Genomic DNA, 22,364 nt, shown 5'->3' on the forward strand with positions numbered 1-22,364 from the left:
CCAAAGATATGAGTTGTTTCATCTAATTCTTACCACAATGTACCCTACATGAACTCAGGAACTGCTTCTTACATATGAAACAAGAACACAGTTCATTTTCATGTTTGCTGAAATGCACTTAGAAAAAAAACCCCCATCAATACCAGGCATCTATTTTGAGGGCACGCTCGGAAAATGTAATAGCAGTAAACATCTAATAACATCTTTTAGCAGACGGAGCAATTGTTCTTCTGAAAATAAATATGGGTACAAACACTCAATAACAAGGACAAGTACTCAGGAGTAGTTTTTTTTTTTAGAAAAGGCTCTTTATTATTAAATAAATAAATACTGCACCTTTTTTTACACAATAAGTTATTTAGGACATTTTCTACCACGATGATAATGGCTCTTAAGGGATACTTAAAGAATCCCTGGTACTGTTTTTCTTTTAATGTAATTCTCTTGCTCTCATCATCCAACTGGTACCCATCTCAATGCGCCGAGTCCGTCCGTCATTAAAGAGAACAAATCACAGTTAGTTAGTTAGTGTGATGTTACACCCTTCCCACTCACACACACATATAAACAGCCGAACTCTGCAGCATCCACACACACATTAGCAAATCAATTGTCTGCATGGTTGAGATGGCTGTAACATACACTGTACATAATTTACATTATTCCACAGTCTAGCTCTGGTTACATTCAGAGCATCAGTTTATGGATCGCTTCTATAAAACAGCATCAACTGGACAATACACATTTAAGCTGGTGCCAGCCCAGCGATTGTCTTTACTTCCCAAACATTCCTCCTTTCCAGTCAAACAGCTGGGGTTCACATTCGTACCAACATACTCGCTCCAACATGCTCCGTCTTTCCCCTCCTCTAACAATCCACATACAAATCAGCCCTTTGCCATCCACTGTCATTGTGCTACATTTCATTCCCCCCTCCACAGAGTCTCTGAGTGTTATTATTTTTTTTCACCTGCACCTCTGCTGAGTCATGAAGGTGCAACAGTGAAGGAATGTTAATTAACTTTTCACAGGTCCAGCTTCATCCTCAAACTTGTCCTTCCCACATGATTCTGGCTCCGCTGCAGCACTGCGGTACTACAAAGCGTAGATTTTTCTTGTGTAACGCCGTCCAAAGCACATTATCGTAGGTTTAGCTGCACCTCTGCAGAAGCATGTTGAGGGAGTACACCATGCGTTCACGAAGGTCGTTGGGGCATCCAGACGTCAGCAGGGAGCTGAGTTTGAAGGTTTTGGAGACGCGGTCCTCGTTGATGTATGTCAGCATGTACTCATCCTTCTGGCAACACAGGATGATCTTGGTGTGGTCGTGGTAAAAGTTGATCTGTTTAGATTTAAAATAAATAAGTTTATTTATTAGTTTATTCTCTATCAATTTTGGGCAAAAGAACATTGCAAGTGAACTTTTTCTAATTTGATTTGTGGTCTAACCCTTCTCCTAAAACGTGCTGCTTTGATTATGCCCAGAAACGGCTCTGTTTTCTCTGATAGCTTATGTGTTTACCTGGAAAGTGCCGTCGTTAAAGAGCATCATGAGGGCGCGGTCGGACTTGAGCCACTGCAGCAGGTAGAGTCTGGGCATGTGTGCATCCGTCATACTACCCAGGTCCCCGCCCTGAGAAAGCAAAGGAGTATCGCAGAAGGATTAGACAGGCTGCAACATGAAAGATACCATCTCTAATGCTTCAGGTGATGGAAAGACAAAGACACAGAATAGCAAGAGAAATAGCAGAAAGAGGAGTGGGTGAATAGACAGGTTTACTTACATCCATGAGGTTCTCCTCCATGTAGTGGGAAAAGTACTTGAGCACAGTAACCTGGCCCACAAAGTGTTCAGGAACCTCGCAAGTGGGGAAGACAGAGCGCTGGCCCAACTCTGCATAGTAATGAATGGTCCTGAAGAGATGGAGAGAAGGACACAAACAGAGTTACACAACCACTCAGATAAACACAACATAAAAAGGGGCAAACATAGATGGATATCCCTGACATTCAAAATATGTTAGTATTCTTGACTGAAAATATACCTCTTGCTTGAAAACAGTTAAGGTAATTCATGTACTAAAACTTAACAAGTCGACTCATCCCTTCATTTTTGAAGACTTCTGTCAAACCACTAACAGGTCCATCAAAGAAATTATAAGTACTAATGCATGTTTAAACAAGCCATTTCCATTATACGTAGTTCCTAGTAACTGTCAAACTGAAGGTGTGGTGTGGTGAAAGTACAGAATGGTGCATACTTTCTGTCAGGCAGGAGGCTCATGTGAGTGCCGTTGTTGAAGAGAACTCCCACGGTGTAATCAGACAACTGGTAGCCAAAGCCATACTTGTTGGAGTAGTCCACCCATTTAGTCACCCATTGAAGACTGCAGCTGTTTGAGCCCTGAGGAATGTCGTCGGCTGCAAGGTAACAACACAGAGGAGGAGGATTTGATTACAATGACAAGGAAGAATTAAAGAACAGACAACCTTAAATGTGAAAGCTTGAGCTATCCTCGGCTTTGTTAAAGCAGCTAGGAGCTTAACTACACTCCAAAAGGTCCTCCAGGTTCACTGAAACATACCTATAAACCTGTATTGAGGATTTAAACATCAACAATGAGCTTTGAGGGAATGCAGGTGTGTCAACAAAATCAGGGAGTGTGTCTTTGAAATTAAACATGAATCTACATGTTCTTTGATCAACATGTCTCTCAGTTTAGACATTTCAAGGTCAATTGCAGGAAAAGTGCTTTGGTTGTATAGCAAAGACTTTCAATGTGGAATCATCTGATCCACAAAGTGTATAGGTCATGACTTTGATAATCATTTCAACAAGTCGACTCACCTTTAGGCATATTCTCCAGACATCCCCTCAACACGCTTGCAACGGTCTCAGCCACACTCCCCGTTGTGCTGTCTTCCAGGCCTGCAGGAACAACAACAGGGGGTCACTTAGCTTGATGTAACGTGACAGTACAAGAAATGACTTTGCACTCCAGCTGATGCATCAAATCTCTATTTGGTTGTGTGTAGTTAACAGGTAAAAAAAAAAAAAAAAAAAAAAAAAAAAAAGTATAATATAACATCAATTACTGGGCTGTGTGTGAGTGAAACGAGGCTGGTGAGCTTACATTCGCTGCTGCTGCTGCAACTCCCCAGACTCCCCCTGACGATGAGACGGATGGTGTCTCGTGTCGTCGGGGACTGGCCCTCCGTTGCCGGGCCAACGGGGCTCTCGGCAGATGGCGGAAGTAGACTTCCATTCTGAAGGTGAGAAACAGTGACGACATGAGTTCGAATCTCTGAGTTTGGATAATCCCTTCCTGCTATGACTAAGCAGTCACCCACGGATGCAAAGTGGTTGGCTCTAAAGGTTGAAAAATAAGTGCTTTTAGTTTGCTCTGAAATTATGCTGCGATGATGTTTTAGTGCTGCATCAGAGTGACTCATTGGATTCTCCTCAACATGATATCTCAAACCTCCCTGTTTATTTAATGGATGTATGAATAATGTGCCTGCAACATCACCTACACTCTTGTAAATATCCTGTTTTGTGTTGAATATTCATTCAATCTCTTACCTCAGAAATCTTTTTGCTCTGCTGTTGGCTGATGACAGTTCTCTCCAGGTCGTGCTGCAGTTTGTAGATCTCCTCTTCCTCTTTGGTTAACTTATCTATCAAAGGCAATGACGACACACAGCATATCAGAGCATGACCTCTTAACCAGCAGCTACATAAACTGACATAACAATGAAATGTGAATGGTGCTCTTATGTTCATCTTATGAATTAGATTTTGGTGCCTCTTGTAGCAACCACAATTGTGCAAAGTGAAACATATCTGCGCCGATGTGAAAAGTGGCGTTTAGAGTGCTCAGTGGTTGATGCAATACTCACTCAGAGTCTCGTAGTATTTGACCTTGTCTCTCTTCCCACCAAAGAGCGCAGCGGCAGCTTTCTTGAAGAAGCTCTTGGCGGGACTAGAGACGTGGAAATCTGGTGCCGAGTGGCAACAGCTCGCCGACAGACGCTCTGGACTGAACCCCTGTGGAGAAAAAAAAGTGGGTCAGTGTTGAGAAGGGGGTCACTGTTATACTCCCCACAGAGTGACATTTGGTGAGACAGACAGAGAGCGGAACAGACAGACAGGGAGGTGAAAATAGGGTCTAACCTGCGTGAAGAAGTCGTGCCTCAGAATGTGGTCTAGGTTAGGTCGGTCCTCTGGGATCTTGGCCAGCAGGGTGGTGATTAGCTGCTTAGACTGTGGCGACAGGGAGGAGGGCAGGGAATAACGCGCCTCTCTAATACACCTGTAGGTCTCCTTCAGGTTTGTGGTTTCAAATGGTGGTCTGCCCAACAGCATGGTGTACCTGGAGCAAGATGGAAGGCAAAAGTGAGCTGAGTTCCATCACTAAAAAAACTCAGACAAGTGACAGGAATAGAAAAGTCCACAGAAATATGTATTTTTATATTAATAATTTATCATCAGAACCATTAAAGCACATAATGGTGAATATGCAGCTCTCCTACTCACATTACACAGCCTAGGGCCCAGATGTCTGATTCACAGCCGTGGCCCTGCTTGTTGAGCACCTCGGGGGACAGGTAGTTGGGAGTTCCACAGATCGTCTTCCTCCGGTTTCCCGCTGGCTCCAACTTGGCAGCCAGACCAAAGTCCCCGACCTTCAGCTCCATCGACTCACTCACAAAGAAGTTACCTGTGGGGAAGAAAGAGAATGTGATGATGAGCACTTGATATTCAACCCAGGATCAAAGGCTAAATACAGCACAGATCCTCTGACGAACTGATTATAGAGGAGGAAGCGGGTTCGTATGAGCAAAAAAAAGATATCCTCCCTGTACAGAATGCATCATTACAATTGTGCACAAAGTGTCTCAGGAATGTAGCGTAAAAATTCCTTACCTAGTTTCAGGTCTCTGTGAAGGATCTCTTGTTCATGCAGGTATTTCAGTCCAGATACAATCTGTCTCAGGTAATAACGCACCTCTGGCTCAGTTAGCACTTTGCGAGCCTTCAGGATGTGGGCCAACGACTGCAAAAAGACAAAATGTAGGGGGTGAATGATTATAGAGGGGTTTCCTCGAGTTTAATTATTCTAGCAACACATATTTCCCTCTGAAGAAAACCTCAACATAGTGAATTATCCTTAATCTAAGGAAACTGTATGGAGATATGGAGATTTGCTGTAATGTAATGTATAGTCTTTTGTAGTGAGGACAGAACGAGTGCTGCCTCGTTGATTTTAGGTGCAATGCAGGTGTTATTCAAAAAGTACAGCACGGAGACTTAAGTATGTGACCAACAGCACTTACTTTTCTACTGCAGTATTCCAACAGGATGTAGATGTTCTCCTTGTCCTCAAAGTGGTGATAAAAGTGCACAATGTGCTTGTGGTGCAGAACTCGGTGCAGCTCAATTTCTCGGTCAATCTAGCAGAGGAAGGGACATAAATGTTAACTATTGTAACCAAAGGCAATTTTGTAAAAAAAATCTGCTTTTCCAAAACACACCAGTGCGTTACAGGCACCGGATCCGTGCGCGCTTACCTTCTCTCTTTGGTGAGGTTTGGAGACGCGTGCATGCGGGATGATTTTGGCTGCGTAAACTTTGCTGGTGGAGAGGTCGGTCATCTCGTAGCATTTGGCAAACCCTCCCTGGAAAGAGGAACAACACTGTTAACATGCCGCGTCTTCAGGTTACAAGGTGAATCCCCCCAACACAACTACATATTATATGCGTGCTCTACCTTTCCCAAAACTTTCCCACGGCAGTAGCACTTCCCCGTGGCCGGGTCAGTGATGATCCTGGCCATCTCCGAGGGCGCACTGCGCTCATCTGTTCTCTTCCGCCGAGGTTCGCTCGACCTCTGCGTCGATTCACCCATACTGCTGCTGTTTGTCTGTTGGAGCCCGATATTTCTCTGTACTTCCATTAGAGGTGGATCGTGTCGTCCCGCACTCAGAATGCAGCCCGGAGCCCGTCTCTGAGTCTTTATAGTCTGGCACCCACCCCACCCGGCTGTCTGCCGCCCTCTCTCTGACGTCACGGCGTGGAATGAGGGCGTGATGTCTTCTTGATATCGATTACCTTGCATGTGCATTGGTGTTGATGATGACACGGACAGGAAATCAGAAATAGGAACAAAATAACAGCTTGTAGATACTGCTATTTTGTAATAACTTTTATAGATTCCTATGATTATTTGCATCACCAGCCTCCATACACAACAATAATGTTCTGTAATTTACCTATTTTGTTTAAGGATTCCAGGCTCGTGAATTGATCTTTTACATTTTAGTGCAACATATAATTCAAGGTGTTAGAAGTCTGATGCATTTGGTCGATTAAATATCCTCCATGCAGAGGATAGACATTATCAGTATTCTATTCAGGCTCACCTCACCCTGTGTTTTTACACCAAACTCTCTTTGGAGCACTAGCACCCTCAGCTGGAGATTTTGGATACCATTCAAGGTACAGTTCAGGTTACAAACCTGTTCTGCCTTTGACACTTAACCAAAGACTTAGTGAATACTGTATTCCGACTGACATGTGAGACTTCATCATGCAGTGGTATGAGGGAAAAGGTTTTAGAGGTGGAAGATTTGTGTTCTAGCTCACAGCTGCAGGTATATTTTAATGACCTTTGAACTATTAGAAAAAGTACAGTGTCACTGAAAGTGCTACAGTATATCAGTAATTTGTAATACAGAGAGCAGATTCATCCACTAAGGCTGCAAAGTCCCCTAAATGTATTAGCTTAACAAATCCAAATGTTTAGAAAATTTCAGTCTGCATCTGTGTCTGTAACCAAATGAAATCACTGGCACACATTGCTCATGAGAAAATATTGCAAAAAAGATATATCTCGTGTTAATATGATTTTAATACGAATATAATAAATCACTTGTTCATTGGCAAATGGCCTACTTTCCAGCTAATTTTACTGAAATGTCTCGTTATACTGCTAACAAACAGACAGAAAAACAGAGTGTTACACATATAACCATGCACAATAATGGTTTTCAGAGTAAAGTGTCTTTTTCGCTACCCAGTTACATATTTCATATGACCCACAAGAGTCAGGTGACACAGATCATTATTCTAGACCATACACAACATAAAAATGTCTGTGTCTAACTCCGGTGGCTGTCTAGGAGACCAATAAAATAAATCTCAGAACGGCCTTGAACTGGAGACATATTCCCATCTTGAATAAACACAAAATATGGATCTAAGTTAAACCCATCGAAAGCAACGTGAGACAAAACATTGCAAAACATTGACCTCATAATCCCTCTTTTAGCATTTACCAAAGAAGTTCATCAGTGTTGATGAGGAGGTAAAAATAATTGTAGTAGAAGGGCTTTTAGAATAGATACAGCCATGTTCTAGATAGTGGTGCATGATGGTATTTATAACAAGATTCTCAGTAAAATGGCAAAGGCACAGTCTGTTCTGGCTGAGCAAAGATTGAACAAATACTGCAGGGGATAAGTGATGTCAAAATCCACCTGACATTCTGCTTAGTCAGAGCCCTCTCATCCTCGCAATGTTCATGACATATTTCTTAAGGATCCCTCCTGCTCAGTGCTCGTAACTGACACATATCACCAATTCATTTCCCTAAAGTCTGTCTGATTACCGCTAAAAATGTGTTGTCTTCGTGTTTAGGGATGTTGAGGATGACAGAGAAATAAAATAACCGAAAACTACCCCAGAGACTTTGAGTTAATGCACTGCTGTTTTCGGCATTTTTCTCAGGTGTGACCGCACGGTGCTGATGTCATAAGAAAAAGTCTGGTCAAGACCAAAGCCAGCAGACGATTTTTGTGGCCAGTCGGGGAAAGGAAAACGACAAGCGATGACAGAGGCATCATCAGGAAGCTCTTTCAACAGCTTCTCACCAAGCACTTCCATCTGTCAACCAAACAAAAAAGATTAAATCAGTCACTTAGTAATCAAATCTTATCTATGCTACTTATATGAATAAATAATTCTTCATTAGGTGGAAAACTCACCACTCCTGGAGCAAGGAAAGCTGTCACGTTGTTGTAATCAGATAAATCAGCCTACGAATGAAGGAAACACAAATAGGGTCATTTACCAACTTTCATTAAGACAGCAGTCATTTTTGTTACGGTCTTACCTTCCAGAAGTCTTTTTTAACAAAGGTTGCCTGGCTGGAGGGCACTCCTGTCCACAGGGCCTTGCTCTTGGCACAGGCCACTAAAATGGAGTTGATCTCAAAACCTGTGCACTGGAAACCAGCAGAAGAAGCCGCAAACACCTGGAAATTCAAATCTGGGGATGTAATATAAACTACATACACCACACACTCAGATTGATACACCTGGATTTTAAACCATGAAACACATGGTTTCAGAGTCAGATTTTCCATTTATTATTTTTTGGCTATAAATTAACCTTTTTTAAAAAAAAAAAAACAATTGCAGCTTACTAACCAGTCGCCCATCTCCTGATCCCAGATCTGCTAGGCGACCCATTCGTCCCTCAAGCAGCTGCATAGTGTTCATGGTCTGGACTTTACTGGAGGGTAAATAAGGAACCTGGACCAAAGTACAAACATATAGTGAGTCAATACGTCACAATACGTCTCTTTATTCTGTCAGACAGTCCCCCTATAAAACAAGATTTAAAGGGACAATTACAACTACAATGGAAATATAAAATATACAATTACATTATGCACTTTATAAAAAGGGTCAGAGCAGACTCTATCTGCTGAGGAGACTGAGGTCCTTTGGAGTGCAGGGAGCACTCCTGAGGACCTTTTTCAACTCTGTGGTGGCATCAGCCATTTTTTATGCAGTGGTCTGCTGGAGCAGCAGCATCTCAGCAGCCGACAAGAAGAGACTCAACAAGCTTGTCAGGAAGGCCAGCAGTGTGCTGGGGTGTCCACTGGATACGGTGGAGGTGGTGGGAGACAGGAGGATGATGGCCAAGCTGTCATCCCTGATGAACAACACCTCTCACCCCATGCAGGACACCCTGGCAGCTCTGTGCAGCTCCTTCAGCCACCGGCTGCTTCACCCCCGGTGTGTGAAGGAGAGGTACCGCAGGTCCTTCCTTCCTGCTGCTGTCAGGTTGCACAACCAACTCTGCTCCCAGCAGACCACATGACACATGACAATAAAAACATGACAATAAAAACCTGTGCAATACATTACACTGTGCAATAATAGTTAAAATATTTCAGTTATTGTTGATTTTCTACTGTTTTTTATTGCTTATTTATAATACTTGTTTTTTTTATTTTCATTTTTTATTTTTATCTTGTCTTCTACTATGTCTCTTGTGTGCACTTTACTCTATGCTGCTGTAAGCCTGCAAATTTCCCCGCTGCGGGACTAATAAAGGATTATCTTATCTTATTAAAAAAAAAGATTTGTAAAGCTATTCAAACCTCAGTATAATATATTATACTATGAATTAACTTCTATCACAACTGTAAAGTCTTCTGAGTGTTGTGACTATGGCACTTAATCTGATCTCCCACTCACTTAGTGATGAATTATGCAGGCTGTCTCTGGTCTCTAGCTGTGGGGAACTGGGTTTTATTTGTGATAATGTAAAGTTACACTTTCCTCCTCGGATAAAATGTTTTATGTGAGATTTAGCTGGCAGAATAAAAAAAAGCATCATGTCATTAATTCAAAAAACAAAAGGTCAGATATATGTTAATCATAAGCAAAAAAGCAATTACATGTTGATCATACGTTTCAGGTATTAGTATTAGCTTTAAAACTGATTCTTTTTACATAAAAAAAAAACTCTGATCATCATGTTTTCCAGTTCATAAAATAAGATAAGATAATCCTTTATTAGTCCTGCAGCGGGGAAATTTGCAGGCTTACAGCAGCATAGAGTAAAGTGCACACAAGAGACATAGTAGAAGACAAGATAAAAATAAAAAATGAAAAATAAAAAATAAAAATAAAAAAACAAGTATTATAAATAAGCAATAAAAACAGTAGAAAAACAAAATAACTGAAATATAATATTTACAGACATCTTGCACCGACAGTGAACAAAAGTAGTGCATGATCCATTATGCTACTGCAATGGACAAAATGCACTTCAGGCTCATGTACTGTAGAAGATGGTGCAGTTCTCCAGCCCATGTTCTTCTTGATAGCATGGAGTATTATGGTCCAAAATAAGCAAATTATTGTTGCTGTGCAAGTTATGTTCTGTCTGTTTCACACAAACCTGCAGCCTTTGGTATTGAAATAATGGTGAGAAAGCAAAGCAGGCAGGTAAAAACAGAAAAGGGAAATATCTCAAGCACCTTGAGGTTCCACGGGATTCTGCGAAATCCAGGCAAAGCAAACAGGCTCCATACTCCATACAGGCCTGTGAGTAGAGCACCTGTGCAGGCAGTCAGGACGAGATGCGGTCTGTTGGTGGGACAGACCCTGCTATAGTCTTGCAGAATCACCTCAATGGAGTCCTCCATTGCAAACTGTCACCAGTGTGGTTAAAAATACAGCAAATGAGAGGAGAGATAACTGCATCCTATAAAAGAGTAAAACTCTGAAGAAAATATAAGATAATTTAGGTCCAAACCGATGTTGATATTTGACGATAAAAAATAAATAAAACAAAATAAAAATAATCTGACAAAGATACATCATCAGATATTCTCTTCTTTTTTTAATATAAAGGCAAAACATAAACAATTTTAATAGGGATTGTTCTTTTTTGTGCTAATTTTGTGCTCATTGATGTCTCTTTCTAACAATTGAAAGATGATATCTCAAGCTGCTGAATTTGATTTGGAAGCTGTGACATTAAAATAGTGTCAGATTGCAGGATGAAAATAATCATACAATCTCCTGTTGTAAATAGATACACTTCAGCATCGGGAGGTCAGCAGGCTTATTATAAAGCAGCAGTAATTCGAAGCTCTGCCAATATAGTTTTGTTAATCATTACCACAGAGCAGCCTTTCAGAGCTACCAAGATTAAATGTCACCAGAACACCTTTTTCCAACAGCAGATGGTGCCACAGCGGCCTTTTCTCACGTCGAGACCTTCTAGAAAAGTTTGTTTACCACGCTAAGGTCATGTATTGAAACTGTCAGCCCTGTTAACAAAATGCTCGCATTCTCGAAACAGAGGAGCTTGGCAGATGTACCAATATGAATGATTCAAAAACAGCTTTCAAACACGCCAATAGATTTCTTAACGATTTCTGATTTTGTACAAAATCGAAACAGAATTATTCAAAGGCAAACGAATGATGGAATAACTGACCTACTTACGAGCGACACACACACACACACACACACATACACACACGTAGCGGGCACACGCGTGGCAGACATGTTTGGCACATTTGGAAAGTTATAGCACACAATCTGGGGAGACAGACATGTTTGTGCAGCCTACCTGACCCGCACCCTCTGCTGCGCAGTCAGCAACCTGCACACACAGATCCTCCAGTCAGAAGGCACTCAGTCAGCACGACGTCCCGCCCTATAAATCCATACACGCCCTATCAAATGGCTGCTCACTGGCTGACTCAAGGCTCCTGACAGCTAGAACCAGGACTTGTGTTGGAGTTGTAGTCCACGCTCATGTAATGTGTGTTAAGTGTGTGACCGTGCGACCTGTGCATGTTAGGATCAGGTGTGAGTCTAGTAATAGGAGGTGGATATTGAAAGACCAGTGTTGCTCACAGAATAATAATTGCTGGTATGAGCCTATTGGTCCTCACCTCATTATGTCGATGCTGCAGCATCGCCCCCCCCATTCAAATTGATTATGCGGGGCCTGTTGTAAGCCTAAAAGAGGGCCGATGTGATTACAATTGCAAAGATGCCCATTTGTTTCACTTCCGCCGTGTGCTCACCGTGCCCTCGCCCCCATTGAAAGGCCCACAGTAATAATAATATTCATCCATTCATCCACCACTCAGGCCTCTCTTATTTGCTCAGCCGCTTCTGGCTTTATGGCAGGGGGGGGGGCGTTGGCAAGACAGACCAGAGTGACGCAAAAGGAGAGGCCATTATGTTTGCTTCAAAATATACTGCCCAGCTGCCAGTTTATAATAGGCTGCTGGAGTTATATTGATAACAGACACAAAATGGACTTGTACGGGAAGGTAAGATGTGTGATTGTATTGCAAAGCCATGCAGAGAGAGAGAGAGAGAGAGAGAGAGAGAGCATCAGTCATACAGATATGACGTATACCGAGCAGTGAGATGCTAAATAAATGTTTCCGGTTTTATTGCAGTTTAATTTTAGTCTCTCTCTTGCAATATGTGGAGCGTTTTTTCCGGCGATGTCTGACGTCTTATTGTACAAAGAACTACAAAGCTCTTCTCTGTGCCTCCACGGTAAAAACCATACAGCTGCCGACAGCTGTGACGCGCTGAACGCTGGGTAATGCAGTCATAGCCCGTCTGTTAATGCCCCTCTCCTTGTCTGCGCTCATACCGCGATAAAACTACAACCCCACGCTCTCTCTCTCTCTCTCTCTCCCCCCGGCCAGCTGACGTCAGAGACACGCGTGACACGCACTTTCCTCTGCTCGTGCTCAGGGGCGCGTGCCACAATATCCGAAGCGGAGGGGACAGCTCCCAGGTGCTGAAATTGGTCGGCGCTCCAGAGAGAGAGAGAGAGAGAGAGAGAGACAGAGACACACACTGGGGGAAGAAAAATCAACGCCCGCGTTAGACACACGTACAAAACCCGTATTCTGCAAAACAGCGGCCGATACAGATAGAGCCGAGGCCTTCAAAACAGGTTTGTTAACGCAATGTCCTCCACGCGTTTTGGTGGTTCAATGTATTAATAGTTATGTAGAAGAATTTCATTAATTCATCAAAAATGACCTCCTGCCCAGATTTGCTCGTGTAGCATTAGCTGGCATGTAATTACATATCAGATGGCTGCTTTTATCGTGCTGTGTGCAGCGTTGCACTGATATTTTTTTTTGTAGCGGTGTCCTTGTAAATACTGCCTCGGTGGTGGTTTTTTTTTTTTTTTTTTTTTGGTTTTTTTTTTCTCATACACGGAAGCGAAGAGAGACACCGCCGTTGCAGTATGTGCACCATCGAGGTCCGGCATCTTTTATAACCAGATGGGCTACAAGGAGATGTGGTTTGCCCGTGTTGGGCATGTGAGCGCAGTGGCTTTGTCAAAACGTTCACCTTGGAGCAGTGATGACTGTGCTCTTGACATCTTGCTCGTAGTACTCTTGTCCTCTTTGGTCGCTGACTGCTTGCAGCGGAAATGCTCGGTATAGATGCGTTTTTAAGGTGAAAATACATGTATTATTGTACATGTATAACAGTAGGTTACATCAGTTTTTAATAAGGAAGAAGATTTAATGTCTGTTGAAATGTGAGTGTATTTTCTAGGTAGGGAAGCTTTTTTTTTTACAAGTAAAATCAAAACATCACACTCTAATAGTCACATTTGAACTGGAATGTAACATTGTAGTTTGACATGTTTTGTGCCAGTACAATATATGTGTATTTTGCATATAAAAATACTGCATCTGATTTGAATTTATGAGATCTTTAAGTGATAATGGTAGTAGCATCAATTATAATGATCCCTTAGTTCATTAACAGAATCATTTTTGGCTTTAGAGGATACACAGTCAGCTCTTTAAAATGCTGGTTATCTAATACTCATCAATACAGCTTGCTGCGTTGGTCATGCTGGTTTGCCTGACACAGCCTTCTGTCACTTCTGATCTGTGGCCTATACAGAAAGCTAGTACTGGAGTCTGTGTACAACATTTAGAGTCAACTGAAAAAACAAATAATTAGTTCCTTATTTGTTTGGTTCTCATCCTTTGTGCGTCACAGCTCTGGAAAGCTTCACAGTAACTCAAGGTGAAGCTCTTAATGTATTCTTTTCAGCATCTCTGGTGTTTTGTTTTCCTTTTTAGATGGCTGCCACTCAGGATGTGAAAGGGAAGGGAGAGGGAGGGGACCAAAACTTTGACTACATGTTCAAGCTGCTGATCATCGGCAACAGCAGCGTGGGTAAAACATCCTTCCTGTTCCGCTACGCCGACGACGCCTTCACCTCGGCCTTCGTCAGCACAGTGGGCATTGACTTCAAAGTGAAGACGGTGTACAAGAATGACAAGAGGATCAAACTGCAGATCTGGGTATGACATATTAAGATATTAGCATTAAACATTTAGAGGTGAGTCATAAAATGTTTGGTTCCTGAAAAAAACAGATGAAAGAATTGGAATATGACAAAAGATCAAAGAAATGTTGTATTGTCTTATCCTGCACTCCTTCGCTGGTCAATAAGATGATGACCTACTTATTTGTTGTTAAATCTTGAAAGACCTGCTTTTCCCCATTAATCTTTCTATTTAAAAGCTTAACTATATTTAGAATATGAATATCATCTAATGATGGTATTTTATAGAAGGAAGAAAACACATTTCCAGACTACAAACCAGCAACATACAACAAGCTGTAATAGTGGTTTTCCTTTCATATCACATGTCATGTTTCTTGGTTTCATGGTTGTCATGCCATCCAAGCACACATTTCAAATTGAATTCAGTTAAATCCAGAGCGTTTGCATGTCGAAACATAGGTGTGCGGAAGAGATCAGATTTCTGTGGTCCTCCAAGGTCTCCTGGAGGACTACCTAAGCTCTAAGGGGGCAGGGGCTCTCCAGAGCCACCCTCCCCCCTCATCCCTCTCCGTCTTTGTGTTCATGCAGAGTGACTCCTGTCCTGTCTGTTAAAAGGATGTCAATCTATGCCCAGAGCCCACCGTCTCCTGACCCCTGCCCATGTCTTTCTCATTGGATCAATATGTTTCAAGGACTGTGACAGGTTGTGACTTAATGGCTGCTTGGCCATACAAAAAAGTCCTGCACACACGGGATCACCTCTGCATCAATTACATTTAGTCCGTTTTTTCTGTCTCAGGACAGATCATGCTTGCTTGACATGCTTGGATGCACTTCCCTTTTCATCCCTTGTTGTTTGCATTATGTTATATATACTTAAGTCAAAGAACAGAATGTATATTTGAAGCTTATCTTATTTCTTACACCATCTCGGGTTTGTAGGTATAGATAGGTATATAAACAATAATAAAGGACTTTGATGTCACCTCAAGCAATCTTCTTCAAGATCAATATACAAAAAGGACCGTTTTACTCATAAAGTAATGTTTGGCACCATCCTAACTAAGCCATTTTATACTAGTGTTTGAATTTCAGTGTCTCAATTCAGAACTAGAAACACTCTTTATTTCTTAGAAACATGTAGCACATTTGCTGTGTGTTTAATTAATTGGAGGAAGCTTCAGGAGAGGCTATATTGTGTTTTCCTGTTTAACACCCCACACTGTGAGTATGGAGACAGATGGAAGTCTCAACATTACTGACAGGAGACTAGTAAGTGTTAGTTTGGCACACGGCGGGGAAGAACACAGAAGCAACACCTTCCTCAGAACGTGTGGGAAACTGAAGAATGTCTGAGGCTGTTTTACTAGGAGTTCATCTGAGCTGTTGGAGCAGATTGTCTTGTAATTCCTCAGATATAGATATGGAAAAGTTCCTCTCTTTCTCTCTATTCCTTTTAAAAGAAAAAAAAAATCTTCTGTGTGCTTAACCAAATGGCAACTTTCCTTCAGCGGGTTTGGTCTCTCTTGTCACAACTGTTGTCTTTTGCAGCAATTAGCCACCTCCAGGCCTTTGGTGTTTGCTAATCCCATAAAGAGACAAAGAAGAAGCTCTCCTGCAGGATGTGAAAGCTAGATTTGAACAGTCAAATGACTGTTGGCAAATCAGGATAATGTGTTTTCATCATTAGCATAGACAAGCATATTCAGAGATAAAAAACAAAACAATATTGCCTGTCTATCTAAATTAATTGGTCTGATTTTTTAAGTTGGACTCACAGAGAGCTGACTTACAGTAAGTAGCCATTTAAGGTGATAGCTGTTGGCTAATGTCATTGTGGCAGTCGCACCATGAATCTGCTGAGAGTTGTCCCTGTTGTTGTATTTGGCTGAAGTTAATGAAGCACATCGGCGAGCCAAGATTGACCTCATGATAAACTGTAAACTCACTTTACTGAATGAAGACGAGTTCAGGCGCGTGTCATCCGCCGCTCACTGCCTCTCCGCTTGAAGCAGTCAGCTTCTTGGATTGATTTCCAGTGAGCTGCAGAATAAAAGCAAAGCTTTTCAAGGAGCTCTGATTCACAGGACTCAGCATTTTTGTCTTTTTAACTGAGAACAAGCAAACCGGCTCACTGAAATAGCCTGGAAATGAAAGGTCATTGTCAAGTACTCGGAAAAGAATCAATATGCTACTGAAATGTCCGAGCCTCAAAACTCAGACAAGAAAAAAGGACCAAAGTTAAAACATTCAGATGACTTATACATACTGTTTCGTGAATTAGTACATGCACTATGAAAGTAGAAATAACATATTTGTCTTTCTTTTATACTATTTAACACACTAGCCACTGACATTAAAGATGCAGACATCCACATGCATTTTTTAGGTGTTATTGTACACCAACAAAGGGTCCTAGCAGTGGTGTGTGTGGAAGCTCGGCAGGCTGTGAGCTCTGTCTCTGTGGAGTGAAGGTCAGAGCTGTCCTCTGGCTATAACAGGCACACTGTTGCAGCCATGTGCAGGCTGACAGAAAGCCACACCACTGTGGCAAATACAATCCAGTGCTGCCTGTCGAGCTTCTGTTTAACAAGAGCCAAGTGGAGCAGCCAGAAGTGCTCCATCATGATTCACAGAGGCCTGCAAACACATTTGTTGTTGTGGGTGGAACAACATAACAGTAAACATACAGTAGAAACAGGAAGGACATCATTGGGATTTAGTATTATATAATGTATCGTAAAACATCAAATCTACACTTCTACGAGCAAACAAAAATCTTCCTGAGCTCACACTTCTCCTCCCTCCTCATGGACACACAGAAGAGCTTCATCCGTCTGCATTGGGATTCATTAGCATTTTCATTGACATCTCGTTGCAAAGGCTGCAGTGGCCACTTGTTACCAGGGTAATCTGTGTACAATGTACTACTCCTCGAGCGCTGCGTAATCACTCGCCTGCTTTGCCTTTGAACAATTTGTTCAGCCTTATCATTAACAGCAAGTTTTCTCCCAATGTTGAAATCATTGGTTCTCTATTTTTAGCCCCTTTTTTCTCCAAAATGCATGCAGAGCTGAGCTCTGAATACTGCACCACTGGGTATTTATCACAGCTGAGGAGAGGAAAGAATCAATCACATCAGCCAAAACTGACACGCTGTTTTTGGCATCTTATCAATGCAAAGCCAGTGAGGCAGTTAGTATAATGATTATTTCCACATCACAAACACAACAAACGTATCCGTACATAAACGGAGATAGAAAACAGAAAAGTAGACCCTAAATTGTGCACATATTTTAGCTGATGAATCTCTAAGTATGCATAAATAGCTGCAGATTAATAATGCACATGGCTTCACATTTACCATTACGGACTTGCATTTGTGCTGCGCAGCATCATGTCAATGTTGCTGAGCCTAAATATGAATCAGCTGGCTAACATCAACGCTAAATCATGCTTTCTGTGTGTAGGACACAGCAGGCCAGGAGCGCTACAGGACCATCACCACTGCCTACTACCGCGGGGCCATGGGCTTCATCCTAATGTACGACATCACCAATGAGGAGTCCTTCGGCGCTGTGCAGGACTGGTGAGTCGCCTGAGCTCTTTGGAGTCAATGCTGGGTCGTTTTTGACAGTTTTTGCATGTAGATGTCATCTCTCGTCACATCTCTTACTGTGGGTTATATTGAGTTGTTATGAGCATCAGATCAACGCAGCAAAAAGGGCTTTCTGTTTTTCACCATTATGCAATCAGTCCTGCACCCTTGATATTGTACGTTTTTCTTTCCTTTTCACAAGATAATCCTGCAAACAGTCCACCATCCCTTTCTCTCAGCTACAGTATTCTCTCTCTTATATTTCGACAGTGTCGCTATGTATTGTGCATGTGTGCGTCGTTGTCAGGCTTGGCGATCTAGGGGAAACTTGTCAAGGTCATGGTTCTCGTCCATTCATGAGTCACGCAAGCGTCTGCAGGCTGAGGAGCAACTCTGAGCCAAGCCCAAATGTCACTGACTTATGATGATGCATTGGTGTCTAAAACTGGACTCGGAAGGCGACGTTGGATTGGCTGCAGAAACCAGGTTTCTGGGTTAGGATTCTTGCTCTAGAAACAAGCGCGTTCTCATCAGCACAAACAGTGCAGCACAACAGCGAGGACGCGGCGAGTGATTTCAGCTCTGCCAATCAGATATAAATGTGTGTTTGATTTACATTTACATTGATTTACAACTCGACACTCCAGAGGTGTTATCATTTTCCGTTTTTATTTACACCCTGCTGTCCTACGGTTATCTGTGTCTGCCAGCCCAAAGAAATCATGGGAGCACTGAATGAGCTTTTTTTTTTTTTTCAGAAGAACAATTTCTGAATCATCAAAGTGATATTCTCATGATGTTTGTGTTTCCGCTGCAAGGATAAGACTCACACATACTTGATATAGATGGTGTTACTTCATGCTACGTGGCTTGCACCCATTGTAGGACTATGACAATCACTATTAAGGCCAATGTCTGCTTGGCCCTCGTCACTTTAGCTAGCAGCACTTGACAGCTGCTTTAGAAAGCACTTGTCATGGTTAAAGCAGCTGCATTTAAAGTGGGCACATATTAAAGCCTTGCATGCTTTAATTTTGGATGAAATGTTTAAAGGAATGTAAAACTGAGATGCTGCACTATTATTAGCACGACTTGTGTTAAAACGCTCCACATTGTCAGCCTGATTTGTGTTTAAATAGATTTCCAGTCATTAAGAAAAAACAAGGCTTTCTTGTGAAGAGAGGTCAGAGCCAGACACACCTATTATTCTTTTAAGGCCTGTCTGACACCTTGATGGAATACTGCAGTCTGAGCACTGTCTGTGAAAGGCATCTTAATTAATGGAGCCAAGTGTGTCACTGGCAGCGACGATCCCAGAGAGTTACCTGAGGTTTACGTACCAGACAGACAGAATAACTCAACTGTATACACAGGAAGAGGCTCTTTCTTTTACCCTTCATATAACCAGAATTACTCTTTTTTTTTTTGCCTTTGCCACAGGCTTTAATTCCACTTTCTCTTTCCCTTGTTCCTTGTGACAAGGTTGTTGGAAAAAAAGAAAGGCTGCCATGGCAACGGCTCCTTCCCCGACGGTGGCTGAATTAAGCTTGTGACGTGCTCATTTCCTTCCTGTGACAGAGACAAAACAGGGAAATATTATAATGCTGACATCAAATGGACATTAAAGAAATCATGCAAATGAATTACACAAAGCATTTTATAACAGCAACCATCTCACAGGATTTACCTTCCAATTACCGTTTGTCCTCTGTTCTTCAGAGGCTACATTGTTCAAAAAGCACTGGTAAAGTACAGACCTTTTATAGCCTGCATACGCAGCTCTGTTTGACTTAATGCAAACACTAATGTGTTTTCTGTCAGTGAACATTATCAGCAGTTGGCTTCAAAATGACCCACATCTGAACCGCTAACAAGTCCGAACTGGACAGAGAGCGAGGAGGAGTGCCAACATCATGCTGCTCTCTCTCTCTCTTTCTCTCTCGCCGACTCATTGTTTCTTCCTCCCTTTCTTTCTGGCTCTTTCTCTACTGATTTCAGCCTACGGTGTGTTAGCCTACTTTTAGTCAGACTGCAACACAACAGGAGATATTTGTTCCCTAAATGCCTTCTCAAATTATGTTGAGAACAAGCACCGCCCTGATTCACAGTTAATTTGTTACCGTGCCGGAACATCACCATCTGGGATGTAAATCATTTTCCTGAGTTGAAGTTGAAAGACACAGAGCTCAAATAACAATCCACATTTGCAAGGTGTGTGCTTTTTCTGTATAGTTAGCCATTACCTATATGCCCTGTCAGTGACTATAACTTATACACCGTGTAGCTTAAATATCCAGCAGGCTGTGTACAATTAAGAGCTTACCAATCAGAAATTAGCAGGAGCTGAAATAACAAATCTGAAGGAAAGGATAAAAAGTCACACATGTCGATGCCAAATAGCTAGAAAATATCAAGTGATAACCTACATCCGAGTGATAGTGCTAACATGTGTTCAGCACAGACCAGCAGTTGACCCACTTTTGCGCGGCTGCTATCAGTGACTCAAGTATTACGTGATGCCAAACGCAAGCTGATGTAATCGCTCTTCACGTCTGGTCCAAGCGGGAAACAAACTTCCAAACCCAAAATTGTCCTTCGCTCCACCAACTTTCAGGATCCCGTCCAGTAAAAAGAGCCACAAAGACAATCCTGACGAGTTATTGTAAAATTCAGCAACAGCATTTATTTGACTGTGATGCCTTAATGAAAAAAAAAACTTCTGATTACGCGCAGGTCAACCCAGATAAAAACCTACTCGTGGGATAATGCACAGGTGGTGCTGGCTGGAAACAAGTGTGATATGGAGGAGGAGAGAGTGGTGTCAGTGGACAATGGCAGACTGCTGGCAGAACAGTTGGGTAAGTCTTGGAGCAACATTTAACCCTTTATGTTATTCATCATCATTGCATTGGTCCAGTGCTTTTGTTACCTTTTAGGATATTATCCTATTGCTACACGAGGCAGCTTTAATCAGTAACAATAACTCTCAAAGCTTTTCCTAAAAATGTAATATGAAATATTTATCACATGCTGGTTGTCTTTTCTCCTCCTGTTTGCTTGCTAACTCTCCCTCCTTCTCAAGGTTTTGAATTCTTTGAGACCAGCGCCAAGGACAACATCAACGTGAAGCAGACCTTTGAACGTCTCGTCGACCTCATTTGCGACAAGATGTCCGAGAGCTTGGACTCGGACCCGGCCGTCACCACAGGAGCTCCCACTGCCAAACTCACAGACAGCGCTCCGCCGCTCCAGCAGCCTGGATGCAACTGTTAGTGACTGATGTCAGGGAAAAAATATACGGGAGGGCAGCCCGGGTCCTGTAAGGTGGTAGAGTGTGCAGAGTTTTGTTCTCCCCTGTCACTCCTGCTAGTGCTGCTTTCTCTGGACTACAGCTCAAACCCTGTTTAGTGGTAGAATTACAAAATGCCGTTGTACTATCTCTCAACTTTATCACCTTATATCAAGAGCAAATAACCAGACAAACAGTCATGGCTATCGTAAACTGTGTGACATTACAGGATATCCAAAATATAGAGACACCATATTCTCATTCCTAAACTCGTTAGTGTGGTCATAAACCAAGTCTGTTTGATAAAGCTGGAAATAGTCCATAGACATGATGTACAGTTAGTCCTTAAGACCTTTAAAAATCTTTAAGACCTAGTATAATTATAAAATGAGAGATAGAGTAAGTGAGTGTTTTTATTTTATTTTTTGTACAGTATGTATTTTACTTTTATAGGATTATTTTGTCTCCTAAAGCTGCCAAATCTATGATTTAGTGCACTAAAAGGATGTAGCGGCTTTCTTTTGTGTAGTGAGTGTGTGGCGGTTGTGTGACTGTACAGTAAGTGTGTGAGGGTTTGCACGAGTGTGAGTATTATGTCACAAATGAGTGAAACTCTGTCATCTCAAAAGATCGTCTACCTTGGATAAAAAAGTGGCCTTTTAGCATCTCCAACACGGCCTCCGTAAGTTCCTCTGTCATGCTTACTTTTGGAATGAATCCCGTATGTGTAATGTTGATGTGAGTACTATTCTACGTTTTGCTGTCTGTAGATGTGTGGTTTCTCTGATAAGTATATCTGTAAAATCTTAAAAGCAACTAATTCTATGTGCTTAGCCTCTAAGGTGACCCTTTATAGTTTGGTGCGATGAGCATGCTGCCAAAAAGTCAATCATATGTGCTGTTTTATCTGAAGATAGAACCTAAACATCCTCAACTCCATATGATAGCAATGATCCAGCATTTCATTAAATACAAATCTCACACTGTCAAGGCACAGTACAGTGTATGACATATAACAACTGATCAGCTCTGGCATGGAATAAACAGCCATATATATAAAAATATTTCATTTAGCATGCTTAAATTTCATGTTTGTGCTATAAAATAATTCCCTCCTGAAAGAAAAACATTGTGGATAAACAGTAGTGGTCTTAATGATAACTCAAGTACATCTAGTATAACAGTTGTAGCCCATTTTAAAATCCAGAAAGCCTTTCAGTTCTGCAAAAACATTTGTGCCAAAACACAACAATTCCTTTAGCATCGTCAGTTGTTTGTTGCATAGTTGAATAAAAAACCCAAAATATTGC

At 41.9% G+C, this 22,364-nt stretch overlaps 3 protein-coding genes across 5 annotated transcripts; 1 reads left to right on the top strand and 2 right to left on the bottom strand.

Moving 5' to 3' along the window:
- Window positions 1-303: 303 nt before the first annotated feature.
- plk2b (polo-like kinase 2b (Drosophila)) lies at window positions 304-6,000 on the bottom strand. The gene is made up of 14 exons (XM_054610573.1): window positions 5,772-6,000; window positions 5,572-5,679; window positions 5,338-5,454; window positions 4,928-5,057; window positions 4,538-4,721; window positions 4,175-4,373; window positions 3,901-4,048; window positions 3,584-3,678; window positions 3,135-3,267; window positions 2,849-2,929; window positions 2,262-2,421; window positions 1,785-1,914; window positions 1,523-1,633; window positions 304-1,342 (listed from the first exon to the last, which is right to left on the bottom strand). The coding sequence occupies exons 1-14, from the start codon at window positions 5,955-5,957 to the stop codon at window positions 1,151-1,153; spliced, it is 1,974 nt and encodes a 657-aa protein (XP_054466548.1). The 5' UTR covers window positions 5,958-6,000; the 3' UTR covers window positions 304-1,150.
- Window positions 6,001-6,899: 899 nt separating this feature from the next.
- On the bottom strand, window positions 6,900-11,600 carry si:dkey-190g11.3 (uncharacterized protein LOC567059 homolog). Of its 2 annotated transcripts, XM_054611444.1 has the most exons (6): window positions 11,441-11,600; window positions 10,338-10,511; window positions 8,491-8,595; window positions 8,175-8,315; window positions 8,047-8,097; window positions 6,900-7,945 (listed from the first exon to the last, which is right to left on the bottom strand). In XM_054611444.1, the coding sequence occupies exons 2-6, from the start codon at window positions 10,503-10,505 to the stop codon at window positions 7,757-7,759; spliced, it is 654 nt and encodes a 217-aa protein (XP_054467419.1). In that variant the 5' UTR covers window positions 10,506-10,511; window positions 11,441-11,600; the 3' UTR covers window positions 6,900-7,756. The 2 variants fall into 2 exon arrangements, with proteins under 2 accessions (XP_054467419.1, XP_054467420.1); XM_054611445.1 differs by lacking the exon at window positions 11,441-11,600 and having other exon boundaries at window positions 10,338-10,552.
- A 537-nt stretch (window positions 11,601-12,137) lies between these two features.
- On the top strand, window positions 12,138-21,038 carry rab3c (RAB3C, member RAS oncogene family). Of its 2 annotated transcripts, none has more exons than XM_054610895.1 (5): window positions 12,138-12,155; window positions 13,956-14,180; window positions 17,638-17,756; window positions 20,499-20,623; window positions 20,848-21,038. In XM_054610895.1, the coding sequence occupies exons 1-5, from the start codon at window positions 12,138-12,140 to the stop codon at window positions 21,036-21,038; spliced, it is 678 nt and encodes a 225-aa protein (XP_054466870.1). The 2 variants fall into 2 exon arrangements, with proteins under 2 accessions (XP_054466870.1, XP_054466869.1); XM_054610894.1 differs by lacking the exon at window positions 12,138-12,155 and adding an exon at window positions 12,709-12,799.
- The last annotated feature ends 1,326 nt before the right edge of the window (window positions 21,039-22,364 follow it).

Source organism: Anoplopoma fimbria, chromosome 13, assembly GCF_027596085.1.
Source record: "Anoplopoma fimbria isolate UVic2021 breed Golden Eagle Sablefish chromosome 13, Afim_UVic_2022, whole genome shotgun sequence".
Taxonomy (NCBI): Eukaryota; Metazoa; Chordata; class Actinopteri; order Perciformes; family Anoplopomatidae; genus Anoplopoma; species Anoplopoma fimbria.